This window comes from Hyperolius riggenbachi, chromosome 3, assembly GCF_040937935.1.
Source record: "Hyperolius riggenbachi isolate aHypRig1 chromosome 3, aHypRig1.pri, whole genome shotgun sequence".
NCBI classification, from domain to species: Eukaryota; Metazoa; Chordata; class Amphibia; order Anura; family Hyperoliidae; genus Hyperolius; species Hyperolius riggenbachi.
The window spans coordinates 384,863,671-384,881,202 of record NC_090648.1 but is presented as its reverse complement, the minus strand read 5'-3'; the positions used below and the strand labels follow the sequence as shown (position 1 = coordinate 384,881,202).

Sequence of the window (17,532 nt, the reverse complement as noted above, 5' to 3'; positions counted from 1 at the left end):
CAGTCCTACATTATAGAAAAGAACGGCGATCTGACAGTTTGCAAAAATAAAGAGCATCATTACAGTAAAGTAATGTATGGATCTGAAGGAGAATAGAAACAGAAAATAATAATAAAATAAAAAAGAAAACACAAATGATATCAACATGAACTTTAGAGGAAAAAACAGGGAAGACATATAATGTAATGTCTCGAGTCGAATTAGCAAAATCCGCAAGAAAAATCTGCAGGTCAGGTGGGAGCTATAGCGCCCAAAAATGTGCAGGAGGCACACAGGTAGAAACAACCCGAGATTCAGCCTCTAATACCAGAAGTTGGAGGTGGGTAGGGGTGAAGATAGGAGCATCTCTCAAGTGAGATAAAAGCAGCTAGTTCACGGAGGTCTACGAGCTCGGGCTTCCAATCCGGTCAGTGGAGTTAGAAGCATTGCTGGGAGATTTAGTCCCTTTCGGAGAAACTTTAGACCGTTCGGAGCGTGGAGGTGAGTTTTTGCGAAGATGGCGGGGAACTAGGAGGTAAAGATTTCCTCAGTCCTAGGCCTATTTTTGCCATGGCATCCGTGATTGGAAGAGGGGCCGCAGACCACAAGCTGTTTTCTATTGAACGGGATAATAAGTTTAAACGGGAATCCCCATCTATATTTCACTCCTTGCTGCGCTAAAATGGTGAGAGGTTTCAATTCCTTTCGCTTACGTAAAGTAATCTGTGAGAGGTCAGGATATATGGAGATCTGTTGCTCTTGAAAAGACACATGCTGTAGATTGCATGACTCCTTCATAATGGCCTCCTTCGTGCTCTAATAGTGCGGTCTGACTATGTCTCTTGGAGGGTCTCCTTCTTTAGGCGGAGAGAGTAAGGCCCTATGGGCTCTGTTAGTACGCAGTTTAGATTCCGGCATATCAAGCAGCATATATTGAAACAGGGCAAGGACAAAGGCTGGAATATCTGTAACAGTCTCTGCCACTCCTCTCAATCTGATATTACTCCTTCTGTCTCTGTTTTCGTGATTCTCCTGTATATCTTGTAGTTGAGATATGTCTGTACGCATCTTTCATTTCAGTGTCCACTTGTGCACAATAGGCCCTAAGACCCTCCAAGCCCTCTTCTGTCTCCTGTATACGATCCCCTAGTGGGGATAATTCTGCTCTAATCTCTTTAATGGCCTCCGCCTTGGAAGCTTTAATCAGCTTTTCGATGTTTAAATAAAGTTCGGCAATGTCCTCTTTAGTGACCCCCATAGTCGCAGACGTCTGCTTTCAGTCTTGTGAGGCCTCACAGCAGCGGGCGCCATCTTTGGCTGTAGCTCCCTTATGCTTACGAGAGAAAAGCTCCGGTATTCCAGGGTCTGTGTCGGTCTGGAGACGCTTCTGTGGCATGCTGGCTGGTTCCGCACAAGTTCTAGAGGGGAATCGCTGCAAGGAGAAGCAAGGTGCAGGGTCCTGGCATGCTGACAGAGGCTTGGTTCGTCGGAGCTAAGCCACCATGCATCCTCTCTGCTCAGCGTTCAGGCCGCCCGACCCCCCCCCCCCCCCTTGCCTACATGTTTTTATTTTGTTTTTTAAAGTGTGTAAACTTTGAAAAGGAAAAGTAGAGATGATATTGGCTGTGTTTGAGTACCGAACAGCTGTAGCAGTGGTAGCCAGCCAGCCAGCTATCAGGCACAATGGGGCTTCAGCCTCGGTAATTATTGGGGACTGACCATTGTTCACTACTGCAGTAACAGATATAAGTCCTAGATCTTCATGGAGAGCTTGTCTCATTTGTCACCATTCTTAAAGCGGTATAAAGCCCTGACATAATATTCAATAAAAACCTCTTTTCCTACTTTTTATATGCCATACGGTTATCATATTTGCTTTTGTGCATAAGTATTCTTATTCATTTAGAAATTATATGTTCCCAAAGGAAGAGCTGACTTTGCATTTTATTTATAACTGCTTTATTCATCTTCTAACTTAACCACTTAACGACGAGCCGCCGCCGCCGATAGGTGGTGACTGGTCTTTTCTGTATTTCCATGGAAACGGGCGCTCGTTCGAGCTGCCGTTTCCTGTCCGTTCACGGCGGAGGGCTCCGTGAACAGCCTGCGAGCCTCCGATCGCGGCTCGCAGGCGAAATGTAAACACGCGGGGAAGAAGTCCCCTGTGTTTACATCTTACGGCGCTGCTGAAGCCTAGCAGAGGCGGTACAGGACGGATCGCCATCCTGTACCGCCCATAGAGGAGAGGGAGGGAGGGAAGGAGTGGGAGGGGGAAATTGCACTGCGGAGGGGGGCTTTATGGAGCCCCCCCCTCTAGGCCACACAGCGCGGCAGCGATCAGACCCCCCCCCCCCCCCCAGCAGGACATCCCCCTAGTGGGGAAAAAAAGGGGGAAGCCTGATCGCCCTGCCTATTACCTGATCTGTGCTGGGGGCTGAAGAGCCCACCCAGCACAGATCCTCCAAATGTCAGTGGGTCCTTAAAGGGGAACTTCAGCCTAAACAAACATACTGTCATTAAGTTACATTAGTTATGTTAATTAGAATAGATGGGTAATATAATTTTTTACCCACCCTGTTTTAAAAGAACAGGCAAATGTTTGTAATTCATGGGGGCTGCCATCTTTGTCATGGGGGCAGCCATCTTTTTGGTTGAAGGGAGGTGACAAGGAGCAGGAGACACAGTTCCACCTGTCCTGTGTCCTGTTAACCCCTACCAGCTGCACACGCTAAGCTTTAAATGTCAAATGTCAAAATGTAAAAAAAAAAAATTGCACCAAAACAGCAGAACGAGAGCAACAACAGAAATCCCATCATGCTTTGCACAGCATCAGGGGAAAAAAGCCCGGGCAGTTTTCTTCTGTGCAGCTAAAAATGAGGCTTGGATAAGAGAAACAAAGTTCTGATGCTGTGAAACTGTTTAAGAAACACCAGGCCTTTTCTGTGCTGCTGAGTCGATTTTTAGTCCGGAGGTTCACTTTAAGTGGTGAAGATGAAATGCTTCCTGATTGTCTGACTTTGTTCATCAGAGCCTGCAATGTCAGATAAGTGTTTATTTACATTCCTTACTTGATACAATTAAATACAAGATAACATTATTTAAGTTGGGATGGTCCAGCTTTGCTGGAAGGGAACTTCTAAGTCCTGTGTGTAACCCTTTGAATTCTGTTCTAGTAAAACAAAAATGCTGGTTGCATATAATATGCTGTAAATAATCTATTAGATCAAAGAAGAAATGCTGGGTTTCATTCTGCTTTAAATTACCCACCAATTCTTAAATTACTATTCACAAGCCCCTGTATTTGGGAACCTCTACAGCTTGTGTGGTGAGGTTGACTGCACTAAAACAGCTGAATGACATACTGTAGATGGTTTGGAGCAAGGTGGGAAGGTGATTCTTTAAAATAAGAGATTGAGATTCATTCCAAAGTATACTTGGCAATTATAGAAAAAATAGAAGCAGCAAACACAAATGGCCAATGAAAACCTATAAGATGCAAACATGTAAAAGCAGTACAAAAAGAGCCATGAAGAACAAAGTCTGGCCCATTGCCCAGGTGCCCACTAGCTTTGCTACTTTGTGATTCTCCATTCACGGGGCTGATGGAAGTACAGGTTTTTTTTTGTAAATACATGCATGCAATGCCGGCCTCTGCTATCTCCTTTTATATTGACACGGCTGTTGTTCTGCCTGAGCATGCATGCTGATTGCACAGCACAGAGTCCACAGTAATACAGATGGAGTGTGGAAGCAAGAGACATTCGCCCACATCCCTCAAACCCAAGTGAATGCGGAGTTCTGTCTCTATGCGGTTTTATATGTAAAATCAGAATAATATGCATCATATAAGAGTGACATACAAGTGTGTTTTTGTGCAGCATAAAGGAATCAAAAGCTTGCAGATAGTAAAAACAGTATCCCTACAATGAGAAATAGCAAGAAAATGGAAATTCAACAATAATTATTGGAATACAAAAGATCTCGGCTTGAACAGTAAGCTCGTGTGACTGGCTGTGTGTGTTTGCCACACATGATCAGAGTACAGTAGCTGTTTGTGTCTTAGGTGCAGTTACTGTGCTTGTGCACTAGGGGGTTCTGTTGCTCTGAAAATTAGATTTTAATGTGTACTGTAATTTCCAGTTTCTTCATATTTGTATAGCTTTAAATTTCTGCAGCACTCTATATAATGAATATTGAACAATTCATATCACTCCCAGTTCTTCACAGATAATTTAATACTGTAGTATGTTTAGTATGTTTTGGATTGGGGAAGGTAAATATACAGTAAATGGATCCACAATAACCCAGGTAGAGTCATTCAAGTTTCTTGGGTCCACAATCTCACGCAACCTAAAATGGGATAACAATACGGCCACTATTGTCAAGAAAGCGCAACAGAGGATGTACCATCTACGGCAGCTGAAAAAGTTTGGCCTACCTCAAAATTTAATGGTGCAGTTCTACACTGCAATTATTGAATCCACCATAACATCATCTATGACTGTATAATTCAGCTCCTGCTCAGCATTAGAAAAGGGGAGGCTGCAGCGCATCATCCGAACAGCGGAAAGGATAATTGGCTGTAGCTTACCTTCCCTGCAGGATCTTTACGCTAGCAGGTGCAGAAAAGAGCAACCAAAATTGCCTCTGACCCCTCTCACCCAGCGCACTCCATCTTCCAGCGCATGACTTCAGGAGTAAGATTCCGGTCAATCGCTACCAAAACCTCCAGACACAGGAACAGCTTTTTTCCTCAAGCGGTAGGCATACTTAATGCTGAACCACGTTAGAGCTGCTAGGACTTGATAGTAATCAGCACAGAAGCACAGAACTGTAAATGAACAATTCTCACATTGCTTACTGCCACTATACTTATAATGTCCATGACTTGTAATATACACACTGTCTGCCCTTGTATTGTTTTTGTTTGTGTTTGTTAAGCAACTGCCAAGACAAATTCCTTGTAGGTGCAAACTTACTTGGCGAAATAAAATTGATTCTGATTCTGATATGATTCTATGCAGATAGTGTCCTTGGCCAAGTGTCCATTTTTGTACTGTATTATCACAGCAATATCATTTTCCACCTCTCTTTAAAGTGTATGTAAGATAAAAGACATACGATCAGGTCCATTAATATTGGGACATATAAAGGCTTTTTAGATATCGTTTGGCAAACTCTAATCTGGCCTTCCTGTTTTTGAGGCTCACCAGTTATTTACATCTTGTGGTGAACCATCTGTATTCACTCTGGTGAAGTCTTCTCTTGATTGTTGACTTTGACAAACGCAGCAGGATGAATTCAGAAGTGTTCCGGGCAATATTATCTGCCCATATTCAGCCAAATGCTTCAGAACTCATTGGACAGCGCTTCACAGTGCAGATGGACAATTACCCAAAGCATACTGCAAAAGCAACCAAAGAATTTTTGAAGATAAAGAAGTGGAATGGTATGCAATGGTCAAGTCAATCACCTGACCTGAATCTGATTTAAAGAGGAACTCCAGTGAAAATAATTTAATAAAAAAAAGTGCTTCATTTTTACAATAATTATGTATAAATGATTTAGTCAGTGTTTGCTCATTGTAAAATCTTTCCTCTCCCAGATTCACATTCTGACATGTATTACATGGTGACATTGTTACTGTGGGCAAGTTATGTAGCTGTTTCTAGCTGCTCTGGCTGTTACAGACAGCTTTAAACAGCCATTTACTGTCTGTGAACATTGTTACATTGTGGCAGTTTGCCCAGAGTACCGCGGTATTCAGAGCCTCTTGTGGGAGGGGTTTCAGCACAAAATTAGTCACACAGCGCCCCCTGATGGTCTGTTTGTGAAAATCATTCTATTTCTCATGTAAAAGGGGGTATCAGCTACTGATTGGGATAAAGTTCAATTCTTGGTTGGAGTTTCTCTTTAAGCATGCATTTCACTTGCTGAAGACAAAACTGAAGGGAAAATGCCCCAAGAACAAGCAGGAACTGAAGACAGTTGCTGTCTATGCGTTTCAGACTTCAGGCTGTAATTGACTGTAAAGGATTTTCACCCAAGTATTAAAAAGTGAAAGTTTGATTTATGATTACTATTCTGTCCTATTACTTTTGGTCCCTTAACAAGTGGGAGGTATATATGCAAACTTGTAATTCCTACAAAGTTCACCTGATTTGGATGTATAAACTCTCAAATGAAAGCTGACAGTCTGCAGTTAAAGAACATCATGTTTGTTTCATGTCAAATCCATTGTGGTTGTGTATAGAGCCAAAAATGTTAGAATTGTCGATGTCCCAATATTTATGGATCTGACTGTAGGTATATTTATACTTACCTGGGGCTTCCTCCAGCCCCATGAGGTCCGTTGGCTCCCTCGCTGTCCTCTCTGGCCGGTCCCTCCTGCTGCTATCTGGCCTGGTAATCTGGCCAGTTGTGTCCTTTAGTGCATGCGCGCACACAGGAGCTTTCTGCGCAGAAAGATCCTGGTTGTGGGAGTGCAACTGACCCGCGCATGCACTGAAGAGCGTGGCCGGCCCAATTACTGGCCGGAGAGGACAGTGAGGGACCCCACAGACCTCATGGGGCTGGAGGAAGCCCCAGGTAAGTATAAATATGCCTATATCGTTTATCTCAGGTTTCCTTTAAGAGTTGTTGTCAGGAATCTACAAAGTGGGGTATTGTTCTTGTTGGTGGTCTCTGTGATCTGGTGTTAACCAGTGGAATGATTTTATGCAGAATCCTTGTAGTTTGTAAGCCCGATGGGATAAAGTCCTCTTAGTTAATTGCTATGTTCTGCCCTCCCATACTTCTAAAGGTACCCACTAATGATACTGTGACCACCTTACCTTCCAGCGACGGGTCCCGTGGCGTCTGATGGGGTTCGCGCTGCTAGCGGAGCTTCTACGCTGGTATCCTCAGGCGGCGTCCCCGGCTCCCCTACGGCGGTGGATTCTAGCGCACGCATGCGCAGTGCGTCCAAACGAAAGCGCGCGAGACCTGAAGGGTCTTACAGGTTAAGGAGGTGGGTATGAGCTATGTCAGCGGTAATGTCACTAGATGACATCACCATGCAGGAGGTGCTACCTATTTGGGGAGTGGTTTTTGGGATGTTTAATTGTGTATTTAAGGCCAGAGCTCTTAGTCGCTCACCGGCCTTGATACTAATCAGTTCGCTGGTTCTTGGCCTAGTCAGTGAGTTTCGAGAGCTACATTTATATATTGTGCTTCTGCATATGTACTCTAGTCAGTCAGTATATATTTTGTAGTTATATTTGTAATATTATTATTGTAATATCATATTGAAGTAACATCTTATTGTATATCTATGTACTGACTTCTGCCTGCCTCTTGACCTCGCTCTTGTCTTGTCCTTCTGTACCACTGCCATCTGATACACGTGTTCGACTCGGCCTGTCCCTGACTTCGTTATTGTCTGATCCTTACTATACGACTGACATCTGACTTATGTGTATGACCCTGCCTGTTTATTGACTACGATATTGCCTTGCTACTCTGTACCTCAATACCTCTGACTCTATGTACGACTACGGCCTGATCCTGACTACGCTTTACGTACATCTGTTTGTGTATACACTTGTATGTTACCTCTTCACGTATCAGCATGATAGATACAATGTTGATTTTACAATTTTACTAAATCTATTTATTTAGTTCCTCATATTTCTTATAAATGGAAAGATTGTACCTGTATATTGTATCATTGAGTATCGTTAGACTGTAAGCCTGCTGGGACAGGTTTTTTTTCTCTCCTACTGTATTTTGTGCTCTCTTGCTTCTTAAGGTGTCTTGTCATATTTTGGATGTTGTGTTCCCTACCTTTTATATTTTAACCTGACCATATTTTTTAACATCCATGGGAGCCCTGTATGCTGGCTTAGTGCAGTGATGCCAACAGACTCTGGGAGCTCTCTAAATAAAGTCTTTTTTTTGGGGGGGGGGGGGGGAGCAGAAGAGGATGACAATCTGAGGCTCGCTGCACACTGCATGTGATTCTGATTTCGAGTTGTTTTTTACATGTGATTCCGATGTTTAATCGTGCATGCTGGGTTTTTTTCCTCCGTGTTTTTCTGTTGATTGCATTCAGGGAAAATCTGAATTGCAAATCGGAAATGGAATCGCAAGTCGGATTTGCAGTGTGCAGGGAGCCTAAGATGGATAGTCCACATGTGAAGCTATGGACATGCCTATGCAACGGCAAAAAGAAGCAGTGATTGAGACATCTGGCGTGCAGAAGTACATATGGTCGCGAAGAGTCGTAGGCAACTGAAAAAATGAGATTGCAAGGATTAGTGGCATTAGTCAGGAAGTGAACTCTTTGACCCGGGAAAAGAATAAATACAATGTATTTATTCTTAAAAGTGCTGGGGAAATCGCAATACAAAGTGCTTTTTTTCAAACGCTTTGCGATTTCCCTATACCTTCCATTGAGCAAAAACGCTCAGAAAATGGTGCGGGAAACGAACCGCTCAGATGTGAACACACTCATAGGGAATCATTGCACAAGCGATTTTAGGGCGATTTTGAAAATCGCCGGCGCTTAAAAAAAACACAATACACCCTAGGTGGGAACAAGTCCTAAAGGCTTGTGTAGCATTAACCTGTGCAAATTTTTAAGAAAAGTTGAATTTCCTTTAAAGCGGACATACAGCAGCATAATAACCTTTAAAGAAAACATTTATTTGTTACAGCTGATGCAAATTTTATTTTGCATTAAGGTATCCTTTAACATCCTGTGTTAGAAATTAGCAGCTCTGCTGTGGCAGAGGAGGTTCCTGAGCTGACACAGCTGAAGAGATCAAATTACAGTGGTGATTAGTCACAGATGAGGGGGAATTAGACTGGCTAAACTCTCTAAATACATACAGGGTGCATTTCTCCATTTTCCTTCTGTCCTGTGCAAAAGTTCAGGTCCACTTTGAACTGACATAGCCAGTTATAAGCATACTGAGCAAGAATGCTGATGCCCCCTTGTGACAATTTTCTGAGTGGTCTCCTATACCAGCAAAAAACGCACCTATGGATAATGCCCTGGGGGCAGCTTGGTGACATGCCCCCCTCTGGTTACTAAAAGCATTTCTGCACCAGTCATGCCCCGGGCAGATGAAAAAGTGCAACTGCTGATCTGTACAGAGGTATGAAGAGGAATGTCAAGCCTGTATATGATTCTTTGGAACTTCTGGAAGAACAAGACATGTTTGCTGATAAATCAGTTACCAGCAGCCTTTGCTCTGTGTAGGTGATTCACACTTCCTCCAGTAATTGCTCAGCGGTGGCCTCATACTCCACAGATATCTCAATAACTAAGTACAATGTGCTGTCAGACGTGTTCTGCAAAGGCAAATTCTGCTACAAAAGAGGATATTAGAGTTTTTCGTGCTGAGTATTATAGCTGTAGTGTTTAGCTAATCACAGAGCTTAAGCTATTTATGTTAGTAAAACCTTTTCAGAGAGAGAATGTTCCACTGCAGCCATAATGCCGCTTTCTAATCTCTTCTTCTCTCCACAAAGTCTGAGAAAGATTTGGCGAATTGAATAATAATTTGATCCGTTAATCTTTTGAAGGTAGTAATTTTATTGTGCCCTCCGTTCTGTCTCACAAATGAATAGAGCTTCATTATACAGGCTGCGTTTAATAACCATTATCCATTATCATGTAATTAAGAGTCTCTGTAACGAATCATGAGGACAATGCGAAAATACATAGTACATTTCTTTAATGAACTGGAAAATGTTCATCTTGTTCTATTTAGTAATGAGTTTCTGAATAGTCATTAAAGCCACTGGAGAGCGGCACGAGATGGATTCCAAAGACAGTCTTCAGCTTGTGCTTCATCTGTTAGAATTAAAATTTCATCTTCTATTTTTATCAACAGCTGATTAAAAGTCATTCTGTTTGACCAATTTGATTGGAAGACCATATATGGGGCAGCTGTTGGTTAATGAAAATTTTTAATGAAACTGTACTGGGGAGACTAGTAATTATAGGCCATGGACAAACTACTCGCCAGGCAAAGAACATTCATTAATGCTGTGGTGAGGGAGGAATGTCTGATACTTTTAACTTGCCGTATGCTGCGTTGCCCAATGAGTTGTTTGTGGTGACCAAATCAGAGTGATGCCCATACTTCTATTCCTGTGATCTGTAGTGAAAAGAAAGCAATGTCAAACTAACCCTCTGTGTTGTTCCCGGTTGTCAGGCACAGAAAACAAATTTGTCTCAATGTTCCACATGTAGAGTATGATGAGAATCTTATAATTTATTTGGCCCTGTTCACAGTGCTCAGTTGCATTGCAAAATAATTCTGCGTGTCAACTCACTGCCCATATAATTCTATGGTACTGTTCTCACAGTATTGTGTTGCAACTGTTCATGTTATTCCAACTCGCTGCATGCAGGCTTTGTATTAAACTCTATGTTAAAGCGGTATAAAACCCTGACATAATATTCAATAAAAACATGTTTTCCTACTTTTTATATGCCATACGGCTAGCATATTTGCTTTTGTGCATAAGTATTCATATTCATTTAGAAATTATACGTTTCTAAAGTACATTTATTTTACTCTGAGAGCTGACTTTGCATTTTATTTATAACTGCTTTATTCATCCTCTAACTTAATCAGAAAGCATCAGAAAGCATTTATGCTTGTCTGACTTTGTTCAGGGGACCCGGCAGTGTGAGAGAAGGCTTTGTTTACATAATGTTATCTTGTGTTTAATTGTATCAAGTGAGAAATGTAAAGTGTGGAAGCGGCCAGCTCTGCTGGCAGGGAAGCTTCTAAAGCCTGTGTTAACCCTTTGAATGCAGTTCTAGTAAAAAAAAATGCTGGTTGTATATAATATGCTGTAAATAATCTATTAGAGAAAAGTAGAAATGCTGGGTTTCATTCCGCTTTAAGTCTCCATTGCAGTGCACACTCATAACGCATGCTTCATGCAAATGACCACTGTGAACCCAGCCTTATAGCTAGAATTGGAAGTTCACTGCCTTATCTGCTAAACATTTGTCTCCACGCACTACCCTCTAGATTGTAAGCTTGCAAGGGATTTCTTTTGTATTTTATCAAATGTACCAGTATTGATAATTCTCAAACTACATATCAGTTGTAATTCGTGTTGCTGGTTGTCCCGATTCTACAATGGGCTCTGTTCACAAAACTTCTCATAAATGATTTATTTATCACCTAATTGATAAAAATAACCTTTTAGTACATTTACAAGCAAAATAATCACTCAAAGTAAGTTGTTCCTGATTAACTTAATTTCAATATTACTTTTCTTACCTTAATTTTATTATATTTTTGCTCTTTGGGAGCTTAAAAAGTAACATGGATAAGGTGAAAACAGAGGAAAACAGGTGAAAAAGCTTTGTGAATCATGCCCAATGTGTTGAAGTACTCCTGTATCTATGCCCCCCACTATTGTCCAGTTTTGTACTATGTACAGCACCATGGATTTTTTTGCGCTACAAAGAAAAAATATCTAGATATTGGTTGTATGGTTTATACATTTGTTGATTTGTTTCCTGTGTTTACCAGGTGATAACTCATTGGTTTCCTTTGTATACCTAGTGTTAAAAAAGGGATTGGAGTGAGGAGTGGTGTTTGTAGTGGGTGACAAGTGATGATTGATTTCCTCTTTGTGCCAGTGGGCAAGGGGTAATTTGTATCACCTATGTTCTGAGTTATGGGGGTCGATTGGCCTCATACTGTATAATGAGAAGTACTCTCTTAGCGTCAGACTAGCATCTGACGCTTTATTTTAAGTGGAGCACAGACGCTAGGACTGAGGAGGCGGGGAGTATGCGTACTTCTGCCCGTCATTATGCGCCGGGAAGAAGTGAAGATAATACAGGTTAAAGGTCAGCCAAGTCGCCAGGACACTGGGAGGAATAGGAGAAGACCGGCGGCTGATGGCGGGGAATGACAGAAGCAGTAGGCATCTAATTTTCTCTCCCTATCCAGTGCAGGTTTCATTTTACCAGAGCCTTTTGGCTTCTGGTTTCCTTTAAGGATGGTTAGGTGCTCGTTTTTGACAAAGATGGAAACTTTTTTGTGAAAGATCATTTAGACAAAACTGGAACAATCCATCTTGTGTGTACATTTGTCACCAAAATATAATGCTAGTTATATTTTCCTAGATATCTTGGTATCAGTAATCACTTTCAGCCTGGCACTTAAATAATTAACTTTTACACAATAGCATCAATTAGCTAGATTGTTGTCTAAAGTAAATTAATTACCTCTACTTAAAATATGTCTAGAAATGTCCTTCACCTGTTAGAATTGAGGAAGTGGAGCTAAATACCTTGTCCCCTAAAACATATGTCGGTAAGAGTTCTAGGCAGCAGTTTGCTTACCAATGCTGTACAGATCAGTGTCCTCTGTTCTGTCGAGTGTAGCGTGATAAGACGAACATCACCCCGCTGTGTGAACTTCAAAGGAGGTTCCTGCAGGCCAGTAGACATGAGACAGGAGTGATCCATCCTGCCAGATTGATAGACATTAGCAGACACCTTATCAGGTTGCCAAACGACGTGTACCTGAATCTTTGAAGACTGGTATGGTGAGGACAACTTCTCTTGCAGGTCACTGCCTGTAACCCTGAGCCTGGAACTAGGGGCGCATGGCAAAGAGTGGCAGAGGGTCCTGCACTGTATTCCAGAAACAGGCCACCCCAGTGGCTGATGGGAGTGTGGAGAGGAAAGACCAGTTGGCAGGCTGGTGAATAATCAGTAGGAGAAATGGCAGCAGCAGTATTCAGGACAACAGCAGCAGTAGCACGAGTTAACTTCCATTTTATGGGATCAGAGAGGTATGTGTTAAATGCAGCAAGCTAAGAGTTACTAACAGTGAGTGTAGTAGTATAAAAAAGCTAATCGGACAAAGCAGAGGGTTCAGACAAATGGGGTTCGTAGACAAGCCAGGGTTGATAAGAGTGAATTGTTGGACAGTGCAGACGTTGGCAACAGATTGTATTCTCAGACAAGTTAGGATCCACATCAGGCAACAGGTCAAGTCACAGAAACATACCCTAGCTGCAGTACTACAGCAATTTGCTAGTTGCTCTCCTCAGGTGAAATTGGCCTTTTGGCACATAATCGCACACGCATGTTTGTGCCCTCACAAAGGCCAGCACACGTGCATAGAGCTCGCTCCTTTAGACATGAGGATGATGTGGGGTCGTGTTTGAAGCGAATATCATTACGCAACTCTCCTCATACAAGTGCGTGCATGGACAGCCATATGTGCTAGTCACCGACTCAAGCATGTAAGTGGCACACCTGTACATGCTAGAATTTTTTTCTGAAATTATCAGGGATTACTGTTTCAGCTGAGGAAAATCTGACGTGGTTAACGTCACTCTGCAGAAGTAATAAAAACTCTTTTTAGGACACAAAAAGGTGTCCAGTTAAAGGAACTTTAATATTCTTTGGATACAGGTGTCTTGTAATACCATGGTAATGAATTGTCTGTGTCTTTATTGCAGGTTCTGACTTCATCAAAACTTCTACAGGGAAAGAATCTGTGAATGCCACTTACCCCGTTGCTTTAGTAATGGTTCGAGCAATCCGGGATTATTACTGGAAAACAGGTGTTAAGGTAAATCCACTGTGTGTGTGTGTGTGTGGGGGGGGGGGGGGGGTAGAGCAATCTATTTTGTCATCAAGAAAGTTTACTTCACCCCATTACACTGGACCACGCTTATCCCCCCAGTTCACACTGGTGTGACAATACTGTTCATGGTTAGGCAAATGCTCATGTCTATATATTTATGATAACAAAGATGCCATTTGTGACAGGTATTCACTTTCAGGTTTAAAAGATCACTATGGTTACACTTTGCATATTCTTCAGGGAAGAGGTTTTTTTTGCACAGTATTTGGTTCTACCTTCAGGATGCTAGGTGTACACCCTATCCTAGATGTGTAGAGTTGGCGTTTGTGACACATAAATGAGGGCTTCTTGTGACTGGCAGTTTGGTGTGGTCTTAATGTGACTGGCAGTCTGATGTGCTGATAATAGATTTTCTTTTTTTTCCCCTCTTAGGTGGGGTTTAAACCGGCTGGTGGAATACGCAGTGCCAAGGAGGTTTTAGTGTGGCTTTCTTTGATGAAGGAGGAGCTTGGAGATGATTGGCTGACACCAGACCTTTTTCGTATTGGAGCAAGCACATTGCTGGCTGATATTGAGAGACAGGTCAGTCTCAGCAGAAACATTATTTGCATATTTAGTCTTTTCATTGAAATTACAGCACAAATCGAGATGCATGGTAAACAAGTTTTTCTACAACATGGGCCTTCCCAGGTGTAATTTATGAAGACAAATGAAGGTAAAAAATGAAAATGATGCAAAGAAGTGATATGGGGGGATTTCAGGAACTGCTCTGCCACCTCCCCACTCCAATCTTTGTTGTGCTGTTTGTTTTCCACAGACCGTCTCATTAGAGCATAATGGGCCATATCCTATTCACTTTTCTCCTGAGTATTCTCCAAGGAGATATTTTCAAACCTCATCAATAAGATGCATTTAAAGCCCCCACCAAGCAAATAACTCAAAATAAGTTTGATATTTAAGTGTAATCTGCCTGCTGGAGAATGCGTAATTCCTCCTCCCCATTTGTCACATGCTCAAATGCAGGAGAGCATTTTAAAATGGACTAAAAAAGTTTTTTACATTTCTGCATTTTTTTGGGTAAAGTTTAAAAGTCAGTAGGCTGAATTTAATTTAACCAGGTTGTAAAAGTATGTTTTCCTGTTACATAAACTTGTTCAAAGTATCTTAACCCTTTTAACTCTTTGAACTAAGAATATTTTAGAGTCACCATATGTAGCAAACAGGAGCTCCAAAAGCTTCCTCTGTTGTACATTATTCTGCAAAGCATTTCCTGTTTCCCCAATAGTTAAATCAGTGAAACAGAATGCCATCAGAAAAGAATCGAGACTGAGCTCTCCCAGCATACTTTTTACTTGAGTACAGCTATGACACCATTTGCAATTCGATTGGACTAAAGTGTACATGTCTCTCTATCTTTATTTTTTATATATATATATATATATATATATATACATTTGATAACCTGTTTCTTCTGACTTCTGGGGCAGATCTACCATCATGTGACTGGCCGGTATGCAGCGTACCATGACCTTCCCATGGCGTGATGGGTCGAGTTGCAGCCAGAAATGAGACTTCTTTTTAAGATGACAAATCTTTTACCTCAAAGGAAATGTTAATCTCAGGACACAGATTGGACTCTCTATCCTATTGCTGTTGTATTTACAAGAGGCAGTAGCACCCTCTCATGTTGTCTCTCTCCATTCCTCACTGCTTTAATATGAGATACAACACCTGGGACCAGTAAGCCTTGTCTCCACTTAGAGCAAGGGCTAGCATTGTGTCTCCTCCTTTGGCAAAAAAAGGTTGAACATCAATCTGTGATGCTTCTAGTGGTTGAAGTTTCCTGAAGCTTGGGGGTGTTTCTTTGGCTGTGAATTTCTTATCACTGGAGGCCTGGACAGTGGCCATTCCCATCATTCCTGAGCTATAGTGTCCCACAGTGCTGCCTACAAGAAAGTGAGGTTTCAATAATGTTGGTGGGGTAATGTGACTTGTGATGGGGAGAGGAACATCTGTTTAATTTGTATTTTATAATGAGCATTTAGCACTTAAAGTTGTTATAATCTAAATGTTTCTGATCATTAAATCACTTCTCCCAAATCCACGTGTCTTAATATGGCTGATTACTGATTTTCAAAACCCAAGTTCATTCATCCACTGATTTCCTCCATGAAATAACCAGCATTTCCTCATGGATGAGATCATACATGTTGTGCCCAGTGTGTGTGTGTGTGTGTGTGTGTGTGTGTGTGTGTGTGTGTGTGTGTGTGTGTGTGTGTGTGTGTGTGTGTGTGTACAATACATGCGTTTTTGTGATAAGTATAGTTGTCAATTCCTGGTGCCACCCCAACTGAAGATGATGGATGCTACCTATGGAATACTCCACTATGACCAGGACTGCGCCACTCCATATGTGACCTTCATTATAGAGCTCCTGGATCCTAATGGGCACAATTCACAAAGCATTACTGCATGCGATAAAGCAGAAAACTGATTTTACCGAGCTTTTTGTCAAATGTCAACCCACGAAGACTGTTAAAGCATTGCAAACTAAACTTACTGACTACTGTGGGAAATTACCAACTTGTGAGGTAAATACCTCATGAATGTTCGGTATTCTATCTCCAGTCTTGAGCTGTCGGTAAGATAACAAAAAGCCATTTGTGAGTTCAGAGTTTATGCAAATGTATGCAAATTTTTATGCAAATGTGCAGCTTGAAAATGGACCAATCAAGTCCCACCGAGGTGTAAACTGATTGGTCCATTTCCAAGCTGCATATATTTGCATAAACTCAAATTTGCATCTCATTGATCATCCCTACTCATGAGGTTGCAGAAGGGTGTTAGGAAGGAGAGATGAGGGGAAATGGAGGGTAGAGGAAAACTAATTAACCACTTAACTACTGAGGCGTTTTTCCTCTTAAAGCGGATCCGAGATGAAAAACTAACTTAAACGAGTAACTTGTCTATATATCTTATCTAAAGTTTAGATAGTATACACAGCAAATCTAGCTGCAAACCACTTCAACAGTTTATGATTATTTATTCCTGTGATACAATGAGATCGGCCATGTTCTGTTTGTCACATTACACACAGGAAAGCTGATCTGTATCTCCAGCCCTGAGCCTGTGAAAGCTTCACTCCCCTCTCCTCCTCCTTCTCCCCCTCTGCCTCTGAAATCTCTGTCTAGTAACCTCCTCCTGCCCAGACTGAGCTCCCATAAGCCCTTGCTACTAAGGCTCAGAGTGCCAAGACTCTCTGGAGAAGCTGTGGGCGAGGCTTGTTTAGTTTATAGGGAATTAGAGTATTAAAACAAAAAAAAAGTATTTGGCTTGAGGAATGCCCTATAAACTATATGAAAGGAACGGTATCGGTTGAAAAGGGCGCCCGAGCTGCCTGTATGAAAAGGGCGCCGCCATAGACATCAATGTTATTTCTAGAAATATGGGCTACAAGGTGTAGAAAAGGGCGCCCGAGTTTTGATATAGGCTACAAGCGGGCTCCCCTTTGTAGCCCATATTTTTTCGGCTACAAGGTTTTCGGCTACAGTAAGGCGCCCCTTTGAAGCCCATATTTTTTCGGCTGCAAGGTTTTCGGTTACAGTAGGGCGCCCCTTTGTAGTCCATATTATTGCATTTTTTGTAGCCTATGTTTTTATATGGGCTACAAATGCTGGAAGCCGAATTATTTCATTCCCCCACTATCCATGGCGGCCTGGAGGGGGAATAGTAATTTACACATCCCGGAGTTTTTTTGTAGCCGAAGTTTTTATATGGGCTACACCAGGCGCCCTTTTTGTAGCCGAAGTTTATATGGGCTACACCAGGCGCCTTTTTTGTAGCCGAAGTTGGTATATATGGGCTCCACCAGGCTCCCTTTTTTACCGGCGCCCTTTTCATATAGACCCGAAAGGAACACCATTATGCA

The 17,532-nt window shown here is 42.0% G+C and overlaps 1 protein-coding gene across 2 annotated transcripts in view; it reads left to right on the top strand.

The window, feature by feature from the left end:
• The window catches only part of DERA (deoxyribose-phosphate aldolase), a 118,994-nt gene extending 103,290 nt beyond the window's left edge, over positions 1 to 15,704 (top strand). For both annotated transcript variants that reach the window (XM_068277384.1, XM_068277385.1), the window contains exons 7-9: positions 13,477 to 13,589; positions 14,037 to 14,186; positions 15,092 to 15,704. In XM_068277384.1, the coding sequence (XP_068133485.1) occupies positions 13,477 to 13,589; positions 14,037 to 14,186; positions 15,092 to 15,148 (320 nt within the window). In that variant the 3' untranslated portion in view covers positions 15,149 to 15,704. The remainder of the gene's footprint in view (positions 1 to 13,476; positions 13,590 to 14,036; positions 14,187 to 15,091) is intronic.
• Positions 15,705 to 17,532: the final 1,828 nt, after the last annotated feature.